At 32.8% G+C, this 21307-nt stretch overlaps 1 protein-coding gene and 1 long non-coding RNA gene across 2 annotated transcripts; one reads left to right on the top strand and one right to left on the bottom strand.

The window, feature by feature from the left end:
• Positions 1 to 699: 699 nt before the first annotated feature.
• LOC144844307 (uncharacterized) lies at positions 700 to 16382 on the bottom strand. Its single transcript, XR_013612415.1, has 3 exons — positions 16247 to 16382; positions 3381 to 3616; positions 700 to 1440 (listed from the first exon to the last, which is right to left on the bottom strand). It is a non-coding gene; the product is annotated as an uncharacterized LOC144844307 (long non-coding RNA).
• On the top strand, positions 2472 to 13311 carry LOC144852789 (uncharacterized). Its single transcript, XM_078710767.1, has 10 exons — positions 2472 to 2559; positions 2705 to 2811; positions 3726 to 3990; positions 6680 to 6712; positions 6955 to 6984; positions 7428 to 7589; positions 7737 to 7766; positions 8023 to 8052; positions 12275 to 12372; positions 12733 to 13311. The coding sequence occupies exons 3-10, from the start codon at positions 3765 to 3767 to the stop codon at positions 13246 to 13248; spliced, it is 1125 nt and encodes a 374-aa protein (XP_078566893.1). The 5' UTR covers positions 2472 to 2559; positions 2705 to 2811; positions 3726 to 3764; the 3' UTR covers positions 13249 to 13311.
• Positions 16383 to 21307: the final 4925 nt, after the last annotated feature.

Consider the following 21307-nt stretch of genomic DNA (forward strand, 5'->3'; position numbering starts at 1 on the left):
AATCACAATCTTATTGGTTAAAAATAATAACAGAAGTTTAATAACAAAGTTAGAAATTATTTTGCATACAAATGTTGATTGGTATCCTATTGGTTGATAGTAATGGATTTAGTGAAATCCTATTGGTTAATAGAAAGTATCCTGGAAGCAATAAAAGAACGAAACTGTAATTTTTAAAACTGTTTTGCTGTCTGATCGGCTGAATCTAGATACATTTTTTCAAGTTTAACATCAACAAGGTAGGCATGAGTACCTCTCATTATATACTGTAGTAAATCAATTTCCAGCATGATAATTCAATTGGCTAGGTTGATAATTTTTTTTTACATAATTAATTAGCTGTATGAATGTATACATTTCTCCTAGAACTTGTTGAAAAACGATCTTTTTGTAAGCATATTTCTGTAAGTAATATGTTTACGATCTAACAGGTCTTGTGACATACTGTGATTTATATGTATATATTTTACTGTTAAACTGCATTTCGAGAATAAATAAAGTTTTGAATTGAATTGAATACATCGTTTGGTTCATATTATACTAGACTAGACACGTTGGTTTGTCAGTTGGTACTATTCTAGTATAAAATATTTATAACATATAACCAGGGTGTTTACATGAATAAGCATATGCTTGATCATAACACATGAATAGAATGATGTATCGTTACGCAAAATAATATAGAATTTGAGTATCCGCTCATTAAATCAATTTTATTATCATTTAAACTATCAACCGGATAAACGTTTTACACATTATTGCAGACAATTTTAATATATGCCTGTAAAAAAATAATAAAATATATTTGGTTAAATTAAAATTGTGTCCATGAAGACAATAGCTTTCAAGTCTTGATACAAATTAATTACTTTGGTGAAATTTATTTACACAATTATTAAGCGGTTACTTTCTATTTAAACTGGACCTTAGTTACAGTGCCTATAAATTAACTACAAACATTCGAAAAAATTTTTTTTTTAATTAAACAATTTTGCCCATCTCCAAAGTAAATGTTTAGGTTGTAAAACTATGGAAGAAGAATATGACAAGGTATATAATTACCTGAGTAATTCTAGTTATCCAGAGGGATGTTCCAAAGAGGATAAACGGAGGATCAGAAGAAAATGCCTGAATTTTGTTATACAAGGTATATAAATATTTACTACTAATTCACACCATCCTCAACTACAGGGAGGTTGCTAACAACTGTAACAACTATTTCTCTTATAATACAGATTATAAATAATTCAAAAATAAATATCAATTTGTAGCCAAAAATCTAAAAGTAAACAAATACTCTTCAAAGGGTAAATGACTATACAGTTTTGTTTTGTTATTACAAATTAGTAGTATTATAGAACTTGTGTTATCAATGCTGACTCCATTCTTCATTGTTTTAAATACTTCTTTAATTCTTGTTTTGTTTTTCCTTTTTGTAATCTACAATAAAATAAATACAATTAACATTAACATAATTCATAATTATATTTTTATTAAATCTAGGAAAAATCCTTCACCGAAAAATAAAGGATGGAAGAGTTGTCAAATGCATAAAAACAAAAGAAGAAGCAAAAGAAGTCTTGAGACAGGTACACGACATACCAACAGGGGGGCATCTAGGCCGAAACAAAACACACAAGATGGTGTGTGAACGTTTTTACTGGCCAGGCCAAACACTAATGATAAATGAATGGGTAAGCTTGAAATCTTATGAAGGTATACATTTTTTTAAGATTACAATTTCTCTTACGGTAACAGTCTTTTATTCAGTCTATTTACAATTGGAAAATTTTGTTTAAATAAACAATTATTTACATAAATAATGTTTAGCTGTCAGACATCATATGAAAGTTTGGAGATGTAAATTGCTAGAATATATAGAACAATGTATCTTAACAATAAAATATTTTGTTTAACTTTTAGATAACAAACTGCTTGTCTTGCCAGAAAGGAGACAGCTTAAAGTCAATTTCAAGGGAACTCAAACCAATAGCAGTATGACTTTATTGTTTATTTTTATTCTGATCTAAGAATGGTTTTTTCATTACAAAAAAAAAGATCATCACCAAAACATTATTAATCAAACCAGGCAACTCACTCATACTGGTTGACCAAGTATTGATTTTTAATTGAGGGTGTATGTTTCCATTCATGTTCGTTCCAAAAAATGTTTTGCAGTTTAAAAAATGCATTTTGTTTTACAGTATAATTGTGAATCTCAAAACTACATTACTTTTAAAGGTTTAAAAAATTCTGCCCTACCAGACCAACAGCATTATTTAAAATATATGTTGTAAATTAAATTTACTTGTTTTGTTTCTGCAGGTAACTGGCCCTTTTGAGATGATGGGCATTGATTTAATGGGCCCGTATAAAACGTCAGACGGAGGAAAAAAGTACATATTTACCGCTACTGATTACTACACCAAATGGTGTGAGGCCTTTGTCATTCGGCAAAAAACAAGTGAAGAGGTAGCAGAGTGCATGGTAAAAATTTACCACAGACATGGTGCCGTTAAATCAATCATAAGCGACAACGGAAAAGAGTTTGTAAATAAGGTTAGTTCATTATGAGTTAAGTATATATTAAGCGTCTCTACAACAATTGGGTACACTATTAGTATGACATAGTATGTAAAATATAATTCGTTGAATTTCAAATGGGAATAGAAAATAATGTAATCGTTTCGTTTCAACACTGAAGGTTAACGAGAGACTTTGCAAAATATTGGGGGTACAACATAGGAAAACAACAGCTTACCATCCACAATCAAATGGCTTGGATGAAAGTACCAATAAAAAAATAAAGAGGTATGTGCATCTTTACAATTATAATATTCAATCAGCACGTTGAAACTAAAAAAAATACCCGCCCTTGAGCGGTTGCCACATTATTGTTAACCCACAACCCTCCATTGATGGTTTTTAAAAGTATAAAACATTTCCAGTACAATTTTGGTTATTTTAAAATTCAATTATACTCTCCCGAACACTTTTCTTTTACACCAAACCAGTAAAATTTGGCCACTAGTCCCAACTCCAGTAACATCCAGAGAAAGTGGATCACAAGGACCCCATATTGGCCGCTATATTTGATTTAAGATGACGGATAATGTTCAAACTTCACATCAATATTCCTAGATGTGTAAGGATGTGTGCAGTTGTACAAAAAATCTTATAAACCTTCTGAATTATACTGTAACCTTCTCAATTATAACCTTCTCAATTGTATACAGATGGCAATAACAAATCCACTATTATCAAACAGTAAATATGTTTGTATAGTCATTAATTTCCATAACATCATCCAAATGTTGGTTTTATATTTCAGTTGCCTGAGTAAATTAATGGATCAAAAAAAAGATGACTGGGAAAGGTACCTGGATTCAGTCGTTTTCGCCTTAAACATCAACTGGCACACGACTACAGAGTACAGTCCATTTTTCCTCCTGTACCACAGAAAACCTAAAATACCAGCTGAGATAAGTGACGAAGATGAAGAGTGGGTAGGGACCAATGTATTTTTACATCCAATTTCTCTTCATCTGAGCAGAATGCCATTTGGCAGGAAACACCATCAATGTTTTGCATAAATGCCTTACTGACAACCACATTTCTAGAAGAAATAAAATTATGGTTTCAATTATTATCGTTATTATCAATTGTGCAATTTTTAATTTATTAGTGTTCTGATATTAAGTATAAATTTGTATCTCTAAAAACAGTTATCAAACATATCGTGCATAACAGAGGCAAATGAAGAAATGATGAGAAACAGAGGCAATGCCATCAAAGAAACGACCAAAGCTGTTCTAAACAATATAAAGAAAAAGCAGAAACAATACAAAACAAAATATGACAAAAAGTTAAAAAAACCAGCCATTGAAGTAGGTTCAAAAGTCTTAAAATTCAACCAAAGAAAACGAAATATTAAAGGAAATCGTTTGCAACCGAACTTCAGTGGTCCCTATATTGTTGCATCCATTGAAGGTAAGACTGTCACACTAAAAGATGAAAATGGAAGTGTTTTGAAATCAAGAACAAGCCTTGATCACATCCGTATATGCAATGAGAGTAACATAAATGCATTTATTTACATTTAATTTTTTCAGCAAATCATGTTTATAATAATTATCTTTTTCTAGCAGATGATGTTACAGAACCACATCATGAGCCAGGTAAGTTGTTATATTTATAATTACATTAGTCTTAACGTTGTTTTATGGCATTTTTTTACATTTAATTATTTTAGCAAATCAAGTTTATAATAATTATCTTTTGTTAACAGATGATGTTACAGAACCACATCATGAGCCAGGTAAGTTGATATATTTATAAATACATCATTATTAATGTTGTTTTATGGCATTTTCTTTTATTTAATTATTTTAGCAAATCAAGTTTATAATAATTATCTTTTGTTAACAGATGATGTTACAGAACCACATCATGAGCCAGGTAAGTTGTTATATTTATAAATACATCATTATTAATGTTGTTTTATGGCATTTTCTTTTATTTAATTATTTTAGCAAATCAAGTTTATAATAATTATCTTTCTTTTTTAACAGATGATGTTACAGAACCACATCATGAGCCAGGTAAGTTGTTATATTTATAAATACATTATTCTTAACGTTGTTTTATGGCATTTATTTACATTTAATTATTTCAGCAAATCAAGTTTATAATAATTATCTTTTTCTAGTAGAAGATGTTACAGAACCACATCATGAGCCAGGTAAGTTGTTATATTTATAAATACATTATTAATGTTGTTTTATGGCATTTATTTACATTTAATTATTTCAGCAAATCAAGTTTATAATAATTATCTTTTGTTAACAGATGATGTTACAGAACCACATCATGAGCCAGGTAAGTTGTTATATTTGTAAATACATTATTCTTAACGTTGTTTTATGGCATTTTTTTACATTTAATTATTTTAGCAAATCAAGTTTATAATAATTATCTTTTGTTAACAGATGATGTTACAGAACCACATCATGAGCCAGGTAAGTTGTTATATTTATAAATACATCATTATTACTGTTGTTTTATGGCATTTTCTTTTATTTAATTATTTTAGCAAATCAAGTTTATAATAATTATCTTTCTTTTTTAACAGATGATGTTACAGAACCACATCATGAGCCAGGTAAGTTGTTATATTTATAAATACATTATTCTTAACGATGTTTTATGGCATTTATTTACATTTAATTATTTAAGCAAATCAAGTTTATAATAATTATCTTTTGTTAACAGATGATGTTACAGAACCACATCATGAGCCAGGTAAGTTGTTATATTTATAAATACATTATTAATGTTGTTTTATGGCATTTATTTACATTTAATTATTTCAGCAAATCATGTTTATAATAATTATCTTTTTCTAGCAGATGATGTTACAGAACCACATCATGAGCCAGGTAAGTTGTTATATTTATAAATACATTATTCTTAACGTTGTTTTATGGCATTTTTTTACATTTAATTATTTTAGCAAATCAAGTTTATAATAATTATCTTTTGTTAACAGATGATGTTACAGAACCACATCATGAGCCAGGTAAGTTGTTATATTTATAAATACATCATTATTAATGTTGTTTTATGGCATTTTCTTTTATTTAATTATTTTAGCAAATCAAGTTTATAATAATTATCTTTTGTTAATAGATGATGTTACAGAACCACATCATGAGCCAGGTAAGTTGTTATATTTATAAATACATCATTATTAATGTTGTTTTATGGCATTTTCTTTTATTTAATTATTTTAGCAAATCAAGTTTATAATAATTATCTTTCTTTTTTAACAGATGATGTTACAGAACCACACCATGAGCCAGGTAAGTTGTTATATTTATAAATACATTATTCTTAACGTTGTTTTATGGCATTTATTTACATTTAATTATTTAAGCAAATCAAGTTTATAATAATTATCTTTTGTTAACAGATGATGTTACAGAACCACATCATAAGCCAGGTAAGTTGTTATATTTATAAATACATCATTATTAATGTTGTTTTATGGCATTTATTTACATTTAATTATTTTAGCAAATCAAGTTTATAATAATTAAGTATCTTTCTTTTTTAACAGATGATGTTACAGAACCACACCATGAGCCAGGTAAGTTGTCGTATTCATAAATACATCATTATTAATGTTGTTTTATGGCATTTATTTATATATTTAATTATTTTAGCAAATCAAGTTTATAATGATTATCTTTTGTTAACAGATGATATTACAGAACCACATCATGAGCCAGGTAAGTTGATATATTTATAAATACATTATTCTTAACGTTGTTTTATGGCACTTATTTACATATTTAATTATTTCAGCAAATCAAGTTTATAATAATTATCTTTTGTTAACAGATGATGTTACAGAACCACATCATGAGCCAGGTAAGTTGTTATATTTATAAATACATCATTATTAATGTTGTTTTATGGCATTTTCTTTTATTTAATTATTTTAGCAAATCAAGTTTATAATAATTATCTTTTGTTAATAGATGATGTTACAGAACCACATCATGAGCCAGGTAAGTTGTTATATTTATAAATACATCATTATTAATGTTGTTTTATGGCATTTTTTTAAATTTAATTATTTAAGCAAATCAAGTTTATAATAATTATCTTTTTCTAGCAGAAGATGTTACAGAACCACATCATGAGCCAGGTAAGTTGTTATATTTAAAAATACATTATTCTTAACGTTCTTTTATGGCATTTATTTACATTTAATCATTTTAGCAAATCAAGTTTATAATAATTATCTTTTGTTAACAGATGACGTTACAGAACCACATCATGAACCAGGTAAGTTGTTATATTTATAAATACATCATTATTAATGTTGTTTATTTACATTTAATTATTTTAGCAAATCAAGTTTATAATAATTATCTTTATTTCTGGCTTATGATGTTACAGAACCACATCATGAGCCAGGTAAGTTGTTATATTCATAAATGTTTTATTTCATAATTGTAAGAGTGTCTAGAAAACACAGATCTGATTATAGGCCTATATATACATATATAAATCTGAAGGCAAATTACTGAAAATAATAACAATGCTATATATATACATATATAAAAAAGTCAAATCATCAAAAGAATCGTTTTATTATTAATAAGAGGGTAGTGTTTACAATATACCTATAATTATAACTACTGTAATTTATTGCAATATAATACTGCGGTCAATTTGCATAAAATGCTGGTATATTTCAGATATTCATGATATAAGAACACTATTCAATGACTGATTGTGCATAATGCATAAACATTTTATTTATCTTTAAATCTCCCCGCAATAGCCTAAATATATAGGCTAACATAACTTTGTAGTTTGCATTACATTATGACAAATATTTTGATATTTTTAAAAAGGAAAACAGCAAAGACGACACACTGGATTTGCCAAGATTGAAAACGTCGGCTATAATTCGCCAATTAGATTTTCTTCGTCGGAGTCTGAGGTTTCTCTAAATAATCTCGAAACAGGAACAAAAAACATAAACAATTTATTTAGTTCGGATTTGGACAACCAAGGTTTGTTATTAATTTTACAAAACCTACTTTATCCTTGTGTGACACATATACATTTTAATGTCGAAAAACAAAATTTATTTTCATTTTCAAAATGTTTACTTATCAGCAAATCAAGTTTATAATAATTATCTTTCTTTTTTAACAGAGATGATGTTACAGAACCACATCATGAGCCAGGTAAGTTGTCGTATTCATAAATACATTATTCTTAACGTTGTTTTATGGCATTTATTTACATATTTAATTATTTTAGCAAATCAAGTTTATAATAATTATCTTTTGTTAACAGATGATGTTACAGAACCACATCATGAGCCAGGTAAGTTGTTGATATTTTTTTTAAATACATTATTCTTAACGTTGTTTTATAGCATTTTCTTTTCTTTAATTATTTTAGCAAATCAAGTTTATAATAATTATCTTTTTCTAGCAGATGATGTTACAGAACCACATCATGAGCCAGGTAAGAATTGTTATATTTATAAATACATTATTCTTAACGTTGTTTTATAGCATTTTCTTTTATTTAATTATTTTAGCAAATCAAGTTTATAATAATTATTCTTTGTTAACAGATGATGTTACAGAACCACATGACGGGGATGATGAAATGGAAAGTGATTGTAAGTAATCTGAAATTTATTCAACTAAAGGGCGGTCCTATCCTTTATATAAAAGAATTAAAAAAAGTGTATGACCGATTTTGTTAGCCCTGTTTTTTAGTTATGCAAAAAAATAACTTCTTGATAAAATGTTAAAATATGTATAGTTTATGAATTGTAAGATAATATTGCATGGGATTTCGCTCTGTGCCCATTAGCAATTCTGCAGTGAATGTTTTCTATTTTGTCATTCTAATTTGGTTTTTCTTTACTTTGTGTTTATATTATAATAACAGTATGTACTGCATACATTATAACAATTACTTTACATTTTTTAGTTGATGATGATGAACTTTTAAATCTATGTAAGTACATAATTGTAAACGATAAAAGAATTGATTTAGTTTGCACAGCGTAGAAAAAGATACAACAAACAATACAGAAAGTATAAAGCATACAAGTTAGATAAATAAGTTCAAAATTTGTTCAAAACATGGATGGGAGCAGTGGACCATCCGACTCGAGCCATTTCAAATCAATGGGAGCACTTAATGCCGACCTACAGGGTATATAGGCTGTAAATATAAAGGTATATCAAATTGCCCCAGCTTAAGTTAAATCCCCATCTTTTCCCTTGCTTGAGCTATTGGGTAAGTGTTGTTTCTGTAGCAAAATATGAATGTAAAAATTAGTAAAATAGACAAATTTTTATTTTAGCTGAACTAGATATATCCTGGACAAAGGACGAAAGCTGTGAGTATACTAATTGTTTATTATTAATACGTAATAAGAAATGTATTAATATTTAATAAGAATAATTTATTTGGTAACCGATGAATAAATAACAATACGTAAAAAAAGGCTGCAAAAATAGTAATGAAATAAGACAACATACAGAATGTAACTACTGTATATATCATGTATAAAGTGTTTTGTAATACAGTAAACATTAAACAACTTAACAAATATTAAAAACAAAGTTGTCTAGCATTCATATTATCATCTTATTATTATCATATAAATTATTCTGCAGCCAAACTAGATGTGTCCTGGATAAAACAAGAGACTTGTAAGTACATAATACAAGATTGGAGTACTGTTATAGAGGATTCTCACAAATTGCCTTGCTATTTACCTATATCTTGTTATTAAATAATTATATTTATTCACTTACCAAGATGGGTTAGAATTAATTTATATGATTCAATATTGGTAATCAATGAAATATAAAATATAATTACAGGAATTATTAAAAATTAAAATTTACTTTCATTTATTATCAATAGCTATTCAGAATTGCTATTATACAAAGGATTTGGCTGTTAAAGGTAACTACTGTTTTAAAAACCAAAGTTAACAAACTGCATGAATGTTTAAAGTGATACATACAGTAATGCACAAGCTATGAAATACACAAAACATTATAAGTGAATGGTACTGCAATATTTACTAATTACTGTACTATAAAACAAGTTAAATTGCTAATTTAAAACCTATCAATGGCATAGAAATGTCTATATTCCATTATTAGTATCACAATGAAGCTAACCTTCAGATATTTAATTTAAATATTGTAAAGTAAATTTTTCTTATATTAAATTTAGCTCTTGATTCAGCTTGGAATTTAAGTCAATTGGACCAATGCCTAGTCAGTAAGGTATCCGGTATTCAGGTTTTTAAAAACGACCTATCCACCATTCGAGATTGGCTATCAGACAAGGTAAACATGTACTACTTAATTATTGGTTATCCGCTCTCTCTAATTGTCAATTTTTTTTTTTTTGCTATTATTTTTTCTTTCTGCCATCTTTTTTCTAAAACTTGCAATCATAACATATCGTAAATTTCTTAACATATTGACATTTATGTTCTGCCTACATTTTCATGACAATTGTACACTTGTCCAAAGTGACGAGTTCAAATGTAATATGTATTTGTCCATGTACAGACATGTATTTTTCACTATAATTTTTGTACACAAACAAACCACTTAAAAATACTGTAACTTCACACAGTAATTAGTCAACAACAAAAATACACCAGAAATTAAAACCACCTTTTAAATCTTTCAGGTAATTGACGTATTCCTAGAAATACTAGTTCTCCGAAACACGGTAAGTGGTGGTTCTGCGTTGTTTTAAAGGTTGAATTGAAATTTACTGAAGATGTGTTTATACTGTATTCCCAAGAAGCATAGATTATAATATTCATTAACATTAACAGCCATACATATATTATTACACATTTATAGAATGAATGTTTAGTGTTTCTAAGTTTGATAGTTCTTTATAAAGTATTTAAAATTATTATGTTTAATTCATTGTTCCAGTAGTCTTAGTGTACTTAATTGTGAATAGCATATTATTTTTTACAGGAAAAAAAAATACTAAGGATAGAATCTGTCATTTTGACAGATATTCTTAATGGTTCATGCAAACCAAGTCACTTAAGGAAGGTATGTATCATGACACAAATAACACATTTATTGATAATAAAAAAACTGCTTTATTGATAGTTTATAATTTATAAAGCACAAACAAATTTATAGGTCTTCCAACAATAAACAATTTGTTCTTAAACTAACTATTCAATGAAAAATAGTTAATTAATAAACAGGGATAGACATGTTTGGGTTTCTTTATAAGCTGTAGTTTGTGTTATCAACTTTCTATTGTGTAGTAATGCTAAAAAAACACTACTACTGCACAGTACTAAAATCTCAAGTAACATGTTAAAAATAGAACTATGCTACAAAATCTAAAACTGTTTTTAGGTCATATTATGACTAACTTTTTTTTTATATATGGTAGGTTGATTTCTCCAATTTTGATACCATAATTGGTGGGTTACATGAACCAGGCCATTGGACTTTTATAGTAAGAAGGTTTTATTCAAACTTATTCATGATTGTTAATTACAAAAGTCTTTTGTTAAAGAATTTTTTTTTCTTCAGTCCTGTGAATACATTTATGATAATCATAAAATGTTATTTGAGTTTCCCTTAGTCAAATTTATGTTGGTTTTGATAACAATTATTATACTATTTCAGATTGGATACCCAGAGCAGAATCTGTTATTATATCTAAATCCCCTAGGAGACTTGCAGGAAAAATGCACTAGCATTAAAGCTAATTGGAAGTAAGTATTGATGTTACAATGTGGCTGGCAGGCTGTAGTATCATATAGAAATGATTGTAAGACAAAACAGTTTACGATAGGTAAATCATTCTGTTAATTATTGAAAAAAACATCTAAATATGTACAACTGTATACTAATAACTATTATAACTTTGCCTAAAATGTTTTGCTAAATTAACTAAATTTTATGATTTTCAATATTGATATTTAAAAAATGGCACCTCCTCTTTCCATAAGTTGACATTACTTAGTTAACCTGTAAGATAATTTGTCTGTGTTCGATGTCATTTTGTGTTTCAGTCTGTTTATGCAAATTAATGCGTAGTTAATATGGCAATCAGCATGTTGGCAATAGTTCACTGTTGGTGCGGATATCAATAAATAAACAAATTATCAGATTTTGCAATCTATAAAATGTTGTATGTATTGTTTCGTTCACAGTAAATTCATGAAAATGAGATTTAACACCAATGCACCAGGAGGCAGTGCACAAAGGTGGGATGTGTCCACATCTGTGCATGCCAAACAGAGGGACAGTTCTTCTTGCGGCATTTTTGTACTCAAGGTAACTAATATCTAAAAGTAATATTAAATAATTATAATAATAATAAGGAAGATGTTATTGTCATAATGGTACTAAAATATTGGAAAATAAAATAGTTGTTTGATCGAACACATACTTATTAAACCTGTTGTTTCCTAAGTTTGCAGAGGCTTTTAAAGAAAGTAGAAGTTTAAAATTTGCGACAGACTCTACATCTATATTACAGTACAGGCATGAAATTGGAGTACAGATATTGATGGCATCTGGTAAATTATAGTTTTATATTCTTGATATTTCAAATTTTACTAAAAACAAAAAAGTAACAAAAATGTCCGACAAAATGCCTACCTAATGTTTTTTGTATTTACAAAAAAATCCTAATTTTTGAATTTATCTTTCAGAAAATTTAACACCATATTGCCGGTTTTGTGGTAATGAGGAGGTACCAAGTGGTCTGTATGAAGAAGAGACAAGACCCAAACCCAAATCAACACAGTGGGTGCGTAATTATCACTTTTTGGAATTTAATGATAATAATGCTACTAATTTCAAATGTTTTCTTTTTCTGTTTTTGATATTAAAATATTTATAGCTATAATTGTGAAGAGTTATCACTTAAGTCATCTATCAATACCACATACTAATATGAGATAGAAGGGAAGGGAAGCAAGAGGGTGGTAATTTTTAAATAAATACCCCTATTTTATCTGCCTGTCTTTTTACCCCTTGAAATGTACTACCTTTTAGTCTTTAAACCGTTATGTATTCATTTTAATGTTGTTATCAACTATTCAGGGTACAATGCACAAATCTGTTTGAGATATAAAATCAAATTTCATTTTTATTTGTTAAATATTAGGTTGCATGTGACACATGCAACAAATGGTACCACCAGGATTGTTTAGATGTGCCAAAAACAAACTTTTCACCAGAACAAAAATTCATTTGCAACAGCTGCAAAAAGGAACAACAGCAGCAGCAACAACAACAACGCAAAAGAAAGCAGCAACACCCACAACAAAAACAAAAAGAGCCGCAGCAGCAACAACCACAACAACCACAGCAGCAACCATATGAACTTGTAAATATAACAAACAGAATTAAAAAATGCAAGGGATGCAGAAATTATTTCAAAAAACCAGTAACTCCACCATATGACTTGGTGATACGGCACAAAGAAAAACTACATTTTTACAATCCAAAAACCCAAACACGACAACTGGGAAATTTACAAAATGTGTATTATCACCCCAAAATTAAATGTGTGCAAATTTGCCACCCACAATTCCAGGCCAAAGACCTAGTCCTATCAGAAGGAACAAAATTAAAGTCTGCCCACAGACATCTCCTAAAACGCAGGGGATGGGTGCTATAACAATTTTTTTAAATAATTTCTGCATCCCTTGCATGTTTTTAAATGTATTTTTATTTGTATATGTATTTGGGTCATAGAGATATTTTTTCTTTAGCTGTCCCTTACCATTTTTGGTAAATAAATAAATGAAAATACAGTATCACTAAAAAAATTTTTAAATAAAAAATGTATACATTCATATATACTTGTATACATATTATATTCATATATACTTGGAGTCGATTTTATATTACTGTACTAGTTTATTCCACAAATTAGCTACCTGAAAGGGAAAACTTTTTAAAAAATTTATTATTAGGTGTTTGATCTATAAAATTATAATTTAATATCATGTTCTTTGAATAAATTTCTTGAATAATTTGGCATTGTGGTATAGAGCAATCTTAGTATAATTTTGGAGTTGAGATTAAATCTAGTTTAGATATATGTTACTAAAGCTTCAGAAATTTTGTGATAATTTATTTCTAGCAGCCCTATTTTGAAATATTGGTATATACATTACTGATATATGTTAAGTTGGGAAAGAAACATTTACTTTTTTATGTAACCCTAGAATAAACGCCCCGGGCCATTAGTGTTGATATTTAAATCTGAATAATTTTTGTTTTTGTGAGATCCTATGATCATATTGTATATTTGTCAAACAAATTTTTATGGTGCCAGTTTAAAGTTTAAGGCTAGATCAAACACTTGCAACATGCAAGTGGTCAAATGTAACCACAGGTATTTGCACACTATGTAACAATGGTGATTTTGAAGACATTAAGCATTTTGTTTTGAACTGTAATGCATTTGACAAAATGCATTTGACAAAATTAGAAAAGAAGAACTAAGAAAACTAGAAAATGATTTGACCCTCTGTGATGATTATGACATGGACATTATTTGTAAACGCAAATGATGAAAACAAATTAAGTTTTATCTTAGGAGGAGAGGATGTCTTTCTTTCTAATGAATCATACAATTCGTTTGATAAATTTTGTAAAACATATTTAAGTTCTGCATGGGAGAAACGGTATTGTTGCTTGTAAATAGTTCTTAGTTTAGTTATTCATATTTTTTTCTTAAAATACAATTTGAAACAAGTAAAATTCATTCAAAATATTTACAATTTATTAACAGGACATTGGTACCAAGGGCATGGAAAAAACGCTTTATTTTCCTTGCTTATCAATAGACTCTATTTTTTTTATTACTGTATTTCATTTTTTGCATTTAATATTTTTCGTTGTTATAATTATTTGATGCTCTGTGTTTTTTATACCATTTTAATTTTGAAACAACTCATGTTTGCTGTTAATAGTACTAAGTAATCTTATTTATCGTAATGTTAACTTGTATGTAGTGTAATGTAAAAAGGTTAAATATTGTAATTTTTCTTTCTATGTCGTTTAAAGTTAACGCACCTTTACTTAAAAGTGTGCCGCTGTTATAAAAGCGCAAGTTCAATAAATTATTATTGTTATTATGGTTTGTTAACATTCAAAGTTTTAAACATTTTTGGGCAAATTTTTATCATCTCATTTGTGATTATAGCATAGGATAATTGTTTGTTAACTGGCAGTAAACAAAAATAACATCAAATTGTAAATACAACCAGAAACAATAAATACAATTGAATAATATCATGCTTCCTAATTTTTTTTTTGAGTGTATTTTTACTAAGAGTGTAAATGTTTTTGGTTTTGCCAGCGCAAGAAACGCTAGTAATAGTAAGATATCATGGCCTACTACTACTGGGATCCCTACTACTACTAGCTAGGCAGCTACAGTAGCAGATGCCTGCTTTCTTTCTGCAAACCATCATCCTGATTTTTCACGCCAAATAAACCAGAGAGAGTCATCTCTTTATTTAAGAAAGGTTCTAGTGACAATCTTGGAAACTATACAAACTAATTAATCTCTTAATCTTTTTAAAGTAGCCTTCAATGATCATCAATTATTCAGGAAGAAGTACAGCACAACATTTTTGCATTTTTATAGACTTTTAAAAAGCCTTTGACTTATAAAATATTAATACTGTTAGTAAATTGCAATGCTCAGACGTTCCAACCTAAATGAATTAAAAAATCGGGAGAGTATACCACCACCAACGTTAACACTGTGAAATGCTATTTGTGCGTGTAAAAACGCGTCATGGTATATGCGCGTATGCGTAAATCATAATTAATAACTTTTATTGTAGACACATGCTCATGTTTATAATATCGCTATACGATCTTTGATTGCACATCAACAAGGATATTTCAAATTGTTCATTGTATCATTGAAATTGATTTTGATTTTCTATGGCCCTATTTTTAATGTAATAAAACTGAATTTTATATAAACATGCTTTAAATCGGGAGATATATTAAAAATTTGGGAGACCGGGAGGTGATGTTAAAATTCGGGAGACTCCCGTATGATTCGGGAGGGTTGGAACAATGCTATTAACACTAACAGATTATTTAAAAGGTAGATCTCAATTTATGTGGCTGCGTGTCAACCCACAAGGGTTAGTTTTAGGTCGAAAGATTATTTTCGAATTTAGGCCTAGGTTATTTGCAAATGCAGTTATTTGTTTATGATTTCTCTGGTAAGATTATTGATCTTTTTATAATAAATCATAATTTAAAACAAGAACAGCAGCAACAAGTAGGCCTACCAGGCTTGGCTAAGGCCTACTACTACTACTAGCTAACTAAAGGCCTAATAGCCTACTACTAGCTAGAGTAGTAGGCCTAGGCTAGCTAGCTACTACTAGGCTAGCCTAGGCCTACTACTACTAGTATTAGCCTAGCTAGTAGGTAGGTAGGCCTAGGCCTAGGCCCTAGCTAGGTCGGAAAGGAGGTTTCTTATTTATATTAATTATATTTAATACAGTATTAATAAATAATATATATGTCAAAAGGCTATAAATTTAGCCTTGTTTTCCTATATGCCTAGCCTAGTAACAGGGAGCTAAAATGCTCTAAACTATTTCTTTCCCTGCCTAGGCCTAGGCCTTGATAGTTACAATTATAAAAACTCAGCTACAGTATTGCGTAGGCTTCTCTAGCCTTAGATGTAGTAGAGAGGCTAGAGAGCGTTGTAGAGATCGACGCTAGAGCTTAAAGCTGCTTAGCTTAAGATACAAGAGGGGGTTGTTGAAAATTATGGGCGGATTTATGTTAATAAATAACCGATGACGTCATTTGATTGACACAAGGGGGGTTGAGAATTATGGGGGAGGTTGGATTTCTTAGAACACCGCCGCTAGTAGTACGCTGTAGTCGGTTGCGTTTGATATCGATTGCGTTGTTACTTTGGTCGCGCTAAATGTCGTATACATTATAATGTTTATCCTATTATATACATAATTTGTGTTTTAATTTTTATTTTACAGGTTTTAATGGAGTGATGTGCTTTTTAAAAATCATTAAAGAAATAGTCCCTTGTTTGAAAGTTCTAAAAAGATTATCCCTGATTTATAGTTTCGAAAATGTTAATTTAATATGATTTTAAAATTAGTTACCAGAGCCACAATTACGAATCTTTCTTCAACCTACGCGTGGATACCAGCTCATTTTTAGGATAATATAATAAATGTGTAGTAGGCCTTCGTATAGATTTACAGTAGTTAAAACAATAACAGTGTTGTAAGACAATGAGTGTTATTATAGGCTACTTATTGATCATTTTGCATTTATTGACAAGTTATGTGTCTTAATTTTATAATGACTTTTCAAAATGAAGAAAAAAATTCATCGCCGATATGATTGTTTTACATGCAGGTATTTTAGTAAAATTTAAAACGCTACATTTTGACCATGGAAAAACCATCGTACAGTATCGTGTGCGTGTTTTTTAAAAAGGGGAATCCCCGACGGTCAGCAGAAAGACGTAGCAGCTGTGAGGAAACAGATACCAGAAGGCGCAGCTCCGATTGGTTTCAGAGAATGTTTCAGATGGCGAGTCGCCTTTTATTCAACAGCACATTTTACTGAAGAAATGTAAATGTATGTAGATTTTGCAATTAGAACAATAAGTCTTTCTGTATGCTCATTTTAATGCATTTTTCACTATATTGTAATGATTTTGGGGGAGAAAAGATAGAGGGCGGCAGATGAGCAGGGAGTTGAAAAGGAGGAGAAGCAGAGAGCAGACGTATAAATAATAGTAGAGATTTAAAGAGATTGAAAAACAAAGTGTAAAAGAGAAAACTAAAGTGGAGTAATAAAAAGAGAGAATTATAGAAACAGTAAGTAGTAAGTGTAATTTATTTCGTGATTTCTTGTTACAAAAGGAGTGAGAAAGTTACAGGTTAGCCCGAGGCTACGCTCGCTGTTTTGTATTGGAGGTTACACCACTGTGTTGGTGGCTACGTTGCTGTGGAGGTTACACCATTGTTGGTGGTTACGTTGCTGTGGAGGTTACACCATTGTTGGTTGTTACGTTGCTGTGGAGGTTACACCATTGTTGGTGGTTACGTTGCTGTGGAGGTTACACCATTGTCGGTGGTTACGTTGCTGTGGAGGTTACACCATTGTTGGTGGTTACGTTGCTGTGGAGGTTACACCCTTGTTGGTGGTTACGTTGCTGTGGAGGTTACACCATTGTTGGTGGTTACGTTGCTGTGGAGGTTACACCCTTGTTGGTGGTTACGTTGCTGTGGAGGTTACACCATTGTTGGTGGTTACGTTGCTGTGGAGGTTACACCCTTGTTGGTGGTTACGTTGCTGTGGAGGTTACACCATTGTTGGTGGTTACGTTGCTGTGGAGGTTACACCCTTGTTGGTGGTTACGTTGCTGTGGAGGTTACACCATTGTTGGTGGTTACGTTGCTGTGGAGGTTACACCATTGTTGGTGGTTACGTTGCTGTGGAGGTTACACCATTGTTGGTGGTTACGTTGCTGTGGAGGTTACACCATTGTTGGTGGTTACGTTGCTGTGGAGGTTACACCATTGTTGGTGGTTACGTTGCTGTGGAGGTTACACCATTGTTGGTGGTTACGTTGCTGTGGAGGTTACACCATTGTTGGTGGTTACGTTGCTGTGGAGGTTACACCATTTGTTGGTGGTTACGCTACTATTTGAAGTTACGTCATTACTGGTGGTTACGCTGTTGTTTCAAGTCCGGCGTAATAGCAGAACTAATTTAATTATTAATTATTATAATCGGTTGTTACAAATAATTTGGAATCATAGAAGAATAAAGGAGGTCACTCCACAAGTTGTAATTGATTTGTTTGTTTCATTCGAGTGTACCGTGGTACCGCAGACCCTTCCCCAAAGGGAACGAACCCGAGAACGGATTTTCGTTACATTGGTGGCAGCGGTGGGATCGGTCGTGTTGCGGAAGGAATTACTCACACGATGGAACAATTACAAGAGTCATTAGATGCTATCCAGAGGGAGATAAACCGACTGGAGAACGAGGTGACGGACATGGACCCGGCGCAGCCGTTAAGCTCCAGTATTGGACACGGCTCCCCGCCCCAGAGGAGTACTGGTGGTAGCGGACGTGCACCTTTAGAGAGAGATAGTTCGGAACAGAGGGCGGAGGAAACCGATAGTCTGGAGATATTAGGGTCCCCTGTTGGACAGTCAACAGGAAAGAGAAGGTCGCAGCCGACCGAAGTTGACACCTTTACTCCACCATGGCCGTTGACCCGGGAAACAAGGATAAGCGGAGCAGAAGCGATGCAGAAGAGGTTTGGAAAGAACCTCCGATGCCAGAGACCAGTCATACATCCCGATAGGTTTGAAGGAAAGGCGCCTTGGAGGGATTATCTCCAACACTTTCGGGCCTGCGTGGAGGCGAACGGATGGACGGAGGAACAAGCTGGAGCATTCCTCAAAGCCAGCCTAAAAGGACCAGCCTTGAAGGTATTGGCTGTGGCCCCAGAGCGGGAGTTAACCTACGTGGAACTGATAGCGGCCTTGGAACACAGATTTGGTCCAGAAAAGAAAACAGAAAACTTCCTAATGGAACTGAGACTTAGGAGACAGAAACCCAACGAGACATTACAAGAGCTTGGGCAGGCCATCCGAGAGTTATCCTACCTGGCATACCCGGAATTTCCAGAAGCAGGAGTAGAACGGTTGGCAAAAGGACACTTTAGCGACGCCGTGGGGAGAGCAGAGATTAGAGAAGGAATCTTCAAAGCGTCTCCAGCCACGCTGGATGATGCCCTCAGAGCAGCGCTATCCACGGACAGTTTCCTCAAGCTGGAGGAGCAACGGAACCCACGAGCACCCCCGAAATACCTACGGCCAATCACAAACGAACCTCGACAAAGGCAGGACGATTTTGAAGAAAGAATGGGGAGATGGATGGCCCAGGTAGAGGCACGCATGTTACCCCGCTCGACAGAACAGCAGACGACGAGGAGGCGGGATAAACCATGGGAAACAAGAGAAGAAAGACAGGAGAGATTGCGTAAGACTGTCTGTTATAATTGCCAACAGAAGGGCCATCTCGCCAGACAGTGCCGAAATAGAGCGACGGACTCGGGAAACGAAGAGCAGCCGACTCAAGGGGTCGAGAGGAGGCTGGAAGAGATCGAAGGCCCAGTGAACCAAAGAGAAAGAGGAGCTACTCCTCCACCCAAACCACAAACCACACCTCCACCCAGACAGTAAACCAACTTAAAAAAACAGAATACTCCAAATACCACCCTAGCGAAGGCCTATACGTAGGAGCCACTGTCAACGGGACGAGAACAACACTACTGGTCGATACTGGAGCGTCGGATACAGTCCTATCATCCCGATTGTACTACGAAATACCGACGGAACGCCGACCGGAGCTCAGACGGGATTCTCGAGAATGCCAACAAGCGGACGGCAGTCGTTTAAACACTATAGGACGTACCTGGGTAGGATTACAAGTTGGCCACACTTTTAGGGTGACGGAAGTGGTGTTCGCAGATTTAAAAGTTTTGGGAGTACTGGGGATGAATTATCTACTAGGCACAGGAGCGGCACTAGACCTTTGTAGACTACAAATGAAGGTGGGTGGAGAGGTGATCGAACTGCTGGGATCTGATGAGACACGGTTCTCGCCTAACATAATCGTACGGGACACTTCGGTTATCCTGCCAGGGCACGAACACATAATTCTGGGAATGATCCAGTCACAACCTACCGACACGGAGACAGGCCTGATAGAGCCGGATCGTGAAGGAGAACTAGCTGGACAAGGACTCATCATGGCAAGAACGCTAGTGGATGCAAAGCAACAGGCGCTACCACTACGAATCTTTAATCCAGGTGGTGAAAAGAGGGTACTACGCGCTGGGACTAAAGTCGGAAAGCTGTATCCGGTATCTGCAGACCAGGTCGAAGCTAATGCCCTTCATCCGGAGGACCCTGAGCCCAGCCAGCGACTTTTCCCAGAACACCTGGTGGACCTTTTAAGCCGAAGCGTAACCGATTTAGAGCCGCAATACCACAGGCAGGTGGCGTCTTTACTAACTAGGTTCCAAGACGTCTTCTCGGAAGGAGATTCGGACCTTGGAAGGACGAATAAAGTAAAACACCACATTGACGTTGGAACTTCTCGGCCCGTCAAGGAACAGCCAAGACGCCAGGCGGCAGAAGCCAGCAAGGAGATAGAACGTCAGGTCGAGGACTTATTAGAGAGAGGACTCATCGAACCTTCGGACAGCCCGTGGGCGTCAAACGTCGTATTGGTCACTAAGAAAGACGGCACCAAGCGGTTCTGTGTGGACTACCGGCGGCTGAATTCGGTTACGATCAAGGACGCTTACCCAATCCCTAGAATCAATGACTCCTTAGATGCGCTTTCGGGTGCCAAATGGTTCTCAACACTGGACTTGGCTTCAGGATATTGGCAAGTGGAGTTAGATGACGATGCTAAGGATAAGTCCACGTTCACTGTGCGAGGCGGCTTATATCGTTGGAAGGTAATGCCATTTGGACTCTGCAATGCCCCTTCTACGTTCGAGCGGCTCATGGAACGGGTGCTGTCCGGTTTGCAGTGGAAAGTACTTCTTGTGTATTTGGATGACGTGATTGTTTATGGAAAGACGGTGGAAGAAGAGATCGACCGCCTGGAGGAAGTGTTTTGCC

The sequence above is a fragment of the Antedon bifida genome, chromosome 1 (assembly GCF_963402885.1).
Source record: "Antedon bifida chromosome 1, ecAntBifi1.1, whole genome shotgun sequence".
NCBI classification, from domain to species: domain Eukaryota; kingdom Metazoa; phylum Echinodermata; class Crinoidea; order Comatulida; family Antedonidae; genus Antedon; species Antedon bifida.

Coding starts and splice junctions, on each gene's coding strand:
- LOC144852789 (XM_078710767.1), top strand. CDS start 3,765: ATGATGAGAAACAGAGGCAATGCCATCAAAGAAACGACCAAAGCTGTT. Junction 6,713..6,954: donor AGAACCACATCATGAGCCAG/GTAAGTTGTTAT, acceptor TATTTCTGGCTT/ATGATGTTACAGAACCACAT. Junction 6,985..7,427: donor AGAACCACATCATGAGCCAG/GTAAGTTGTTAT, acceptor ATTTTTAAAAAG/GAAAACAGCAAAGACGACAC.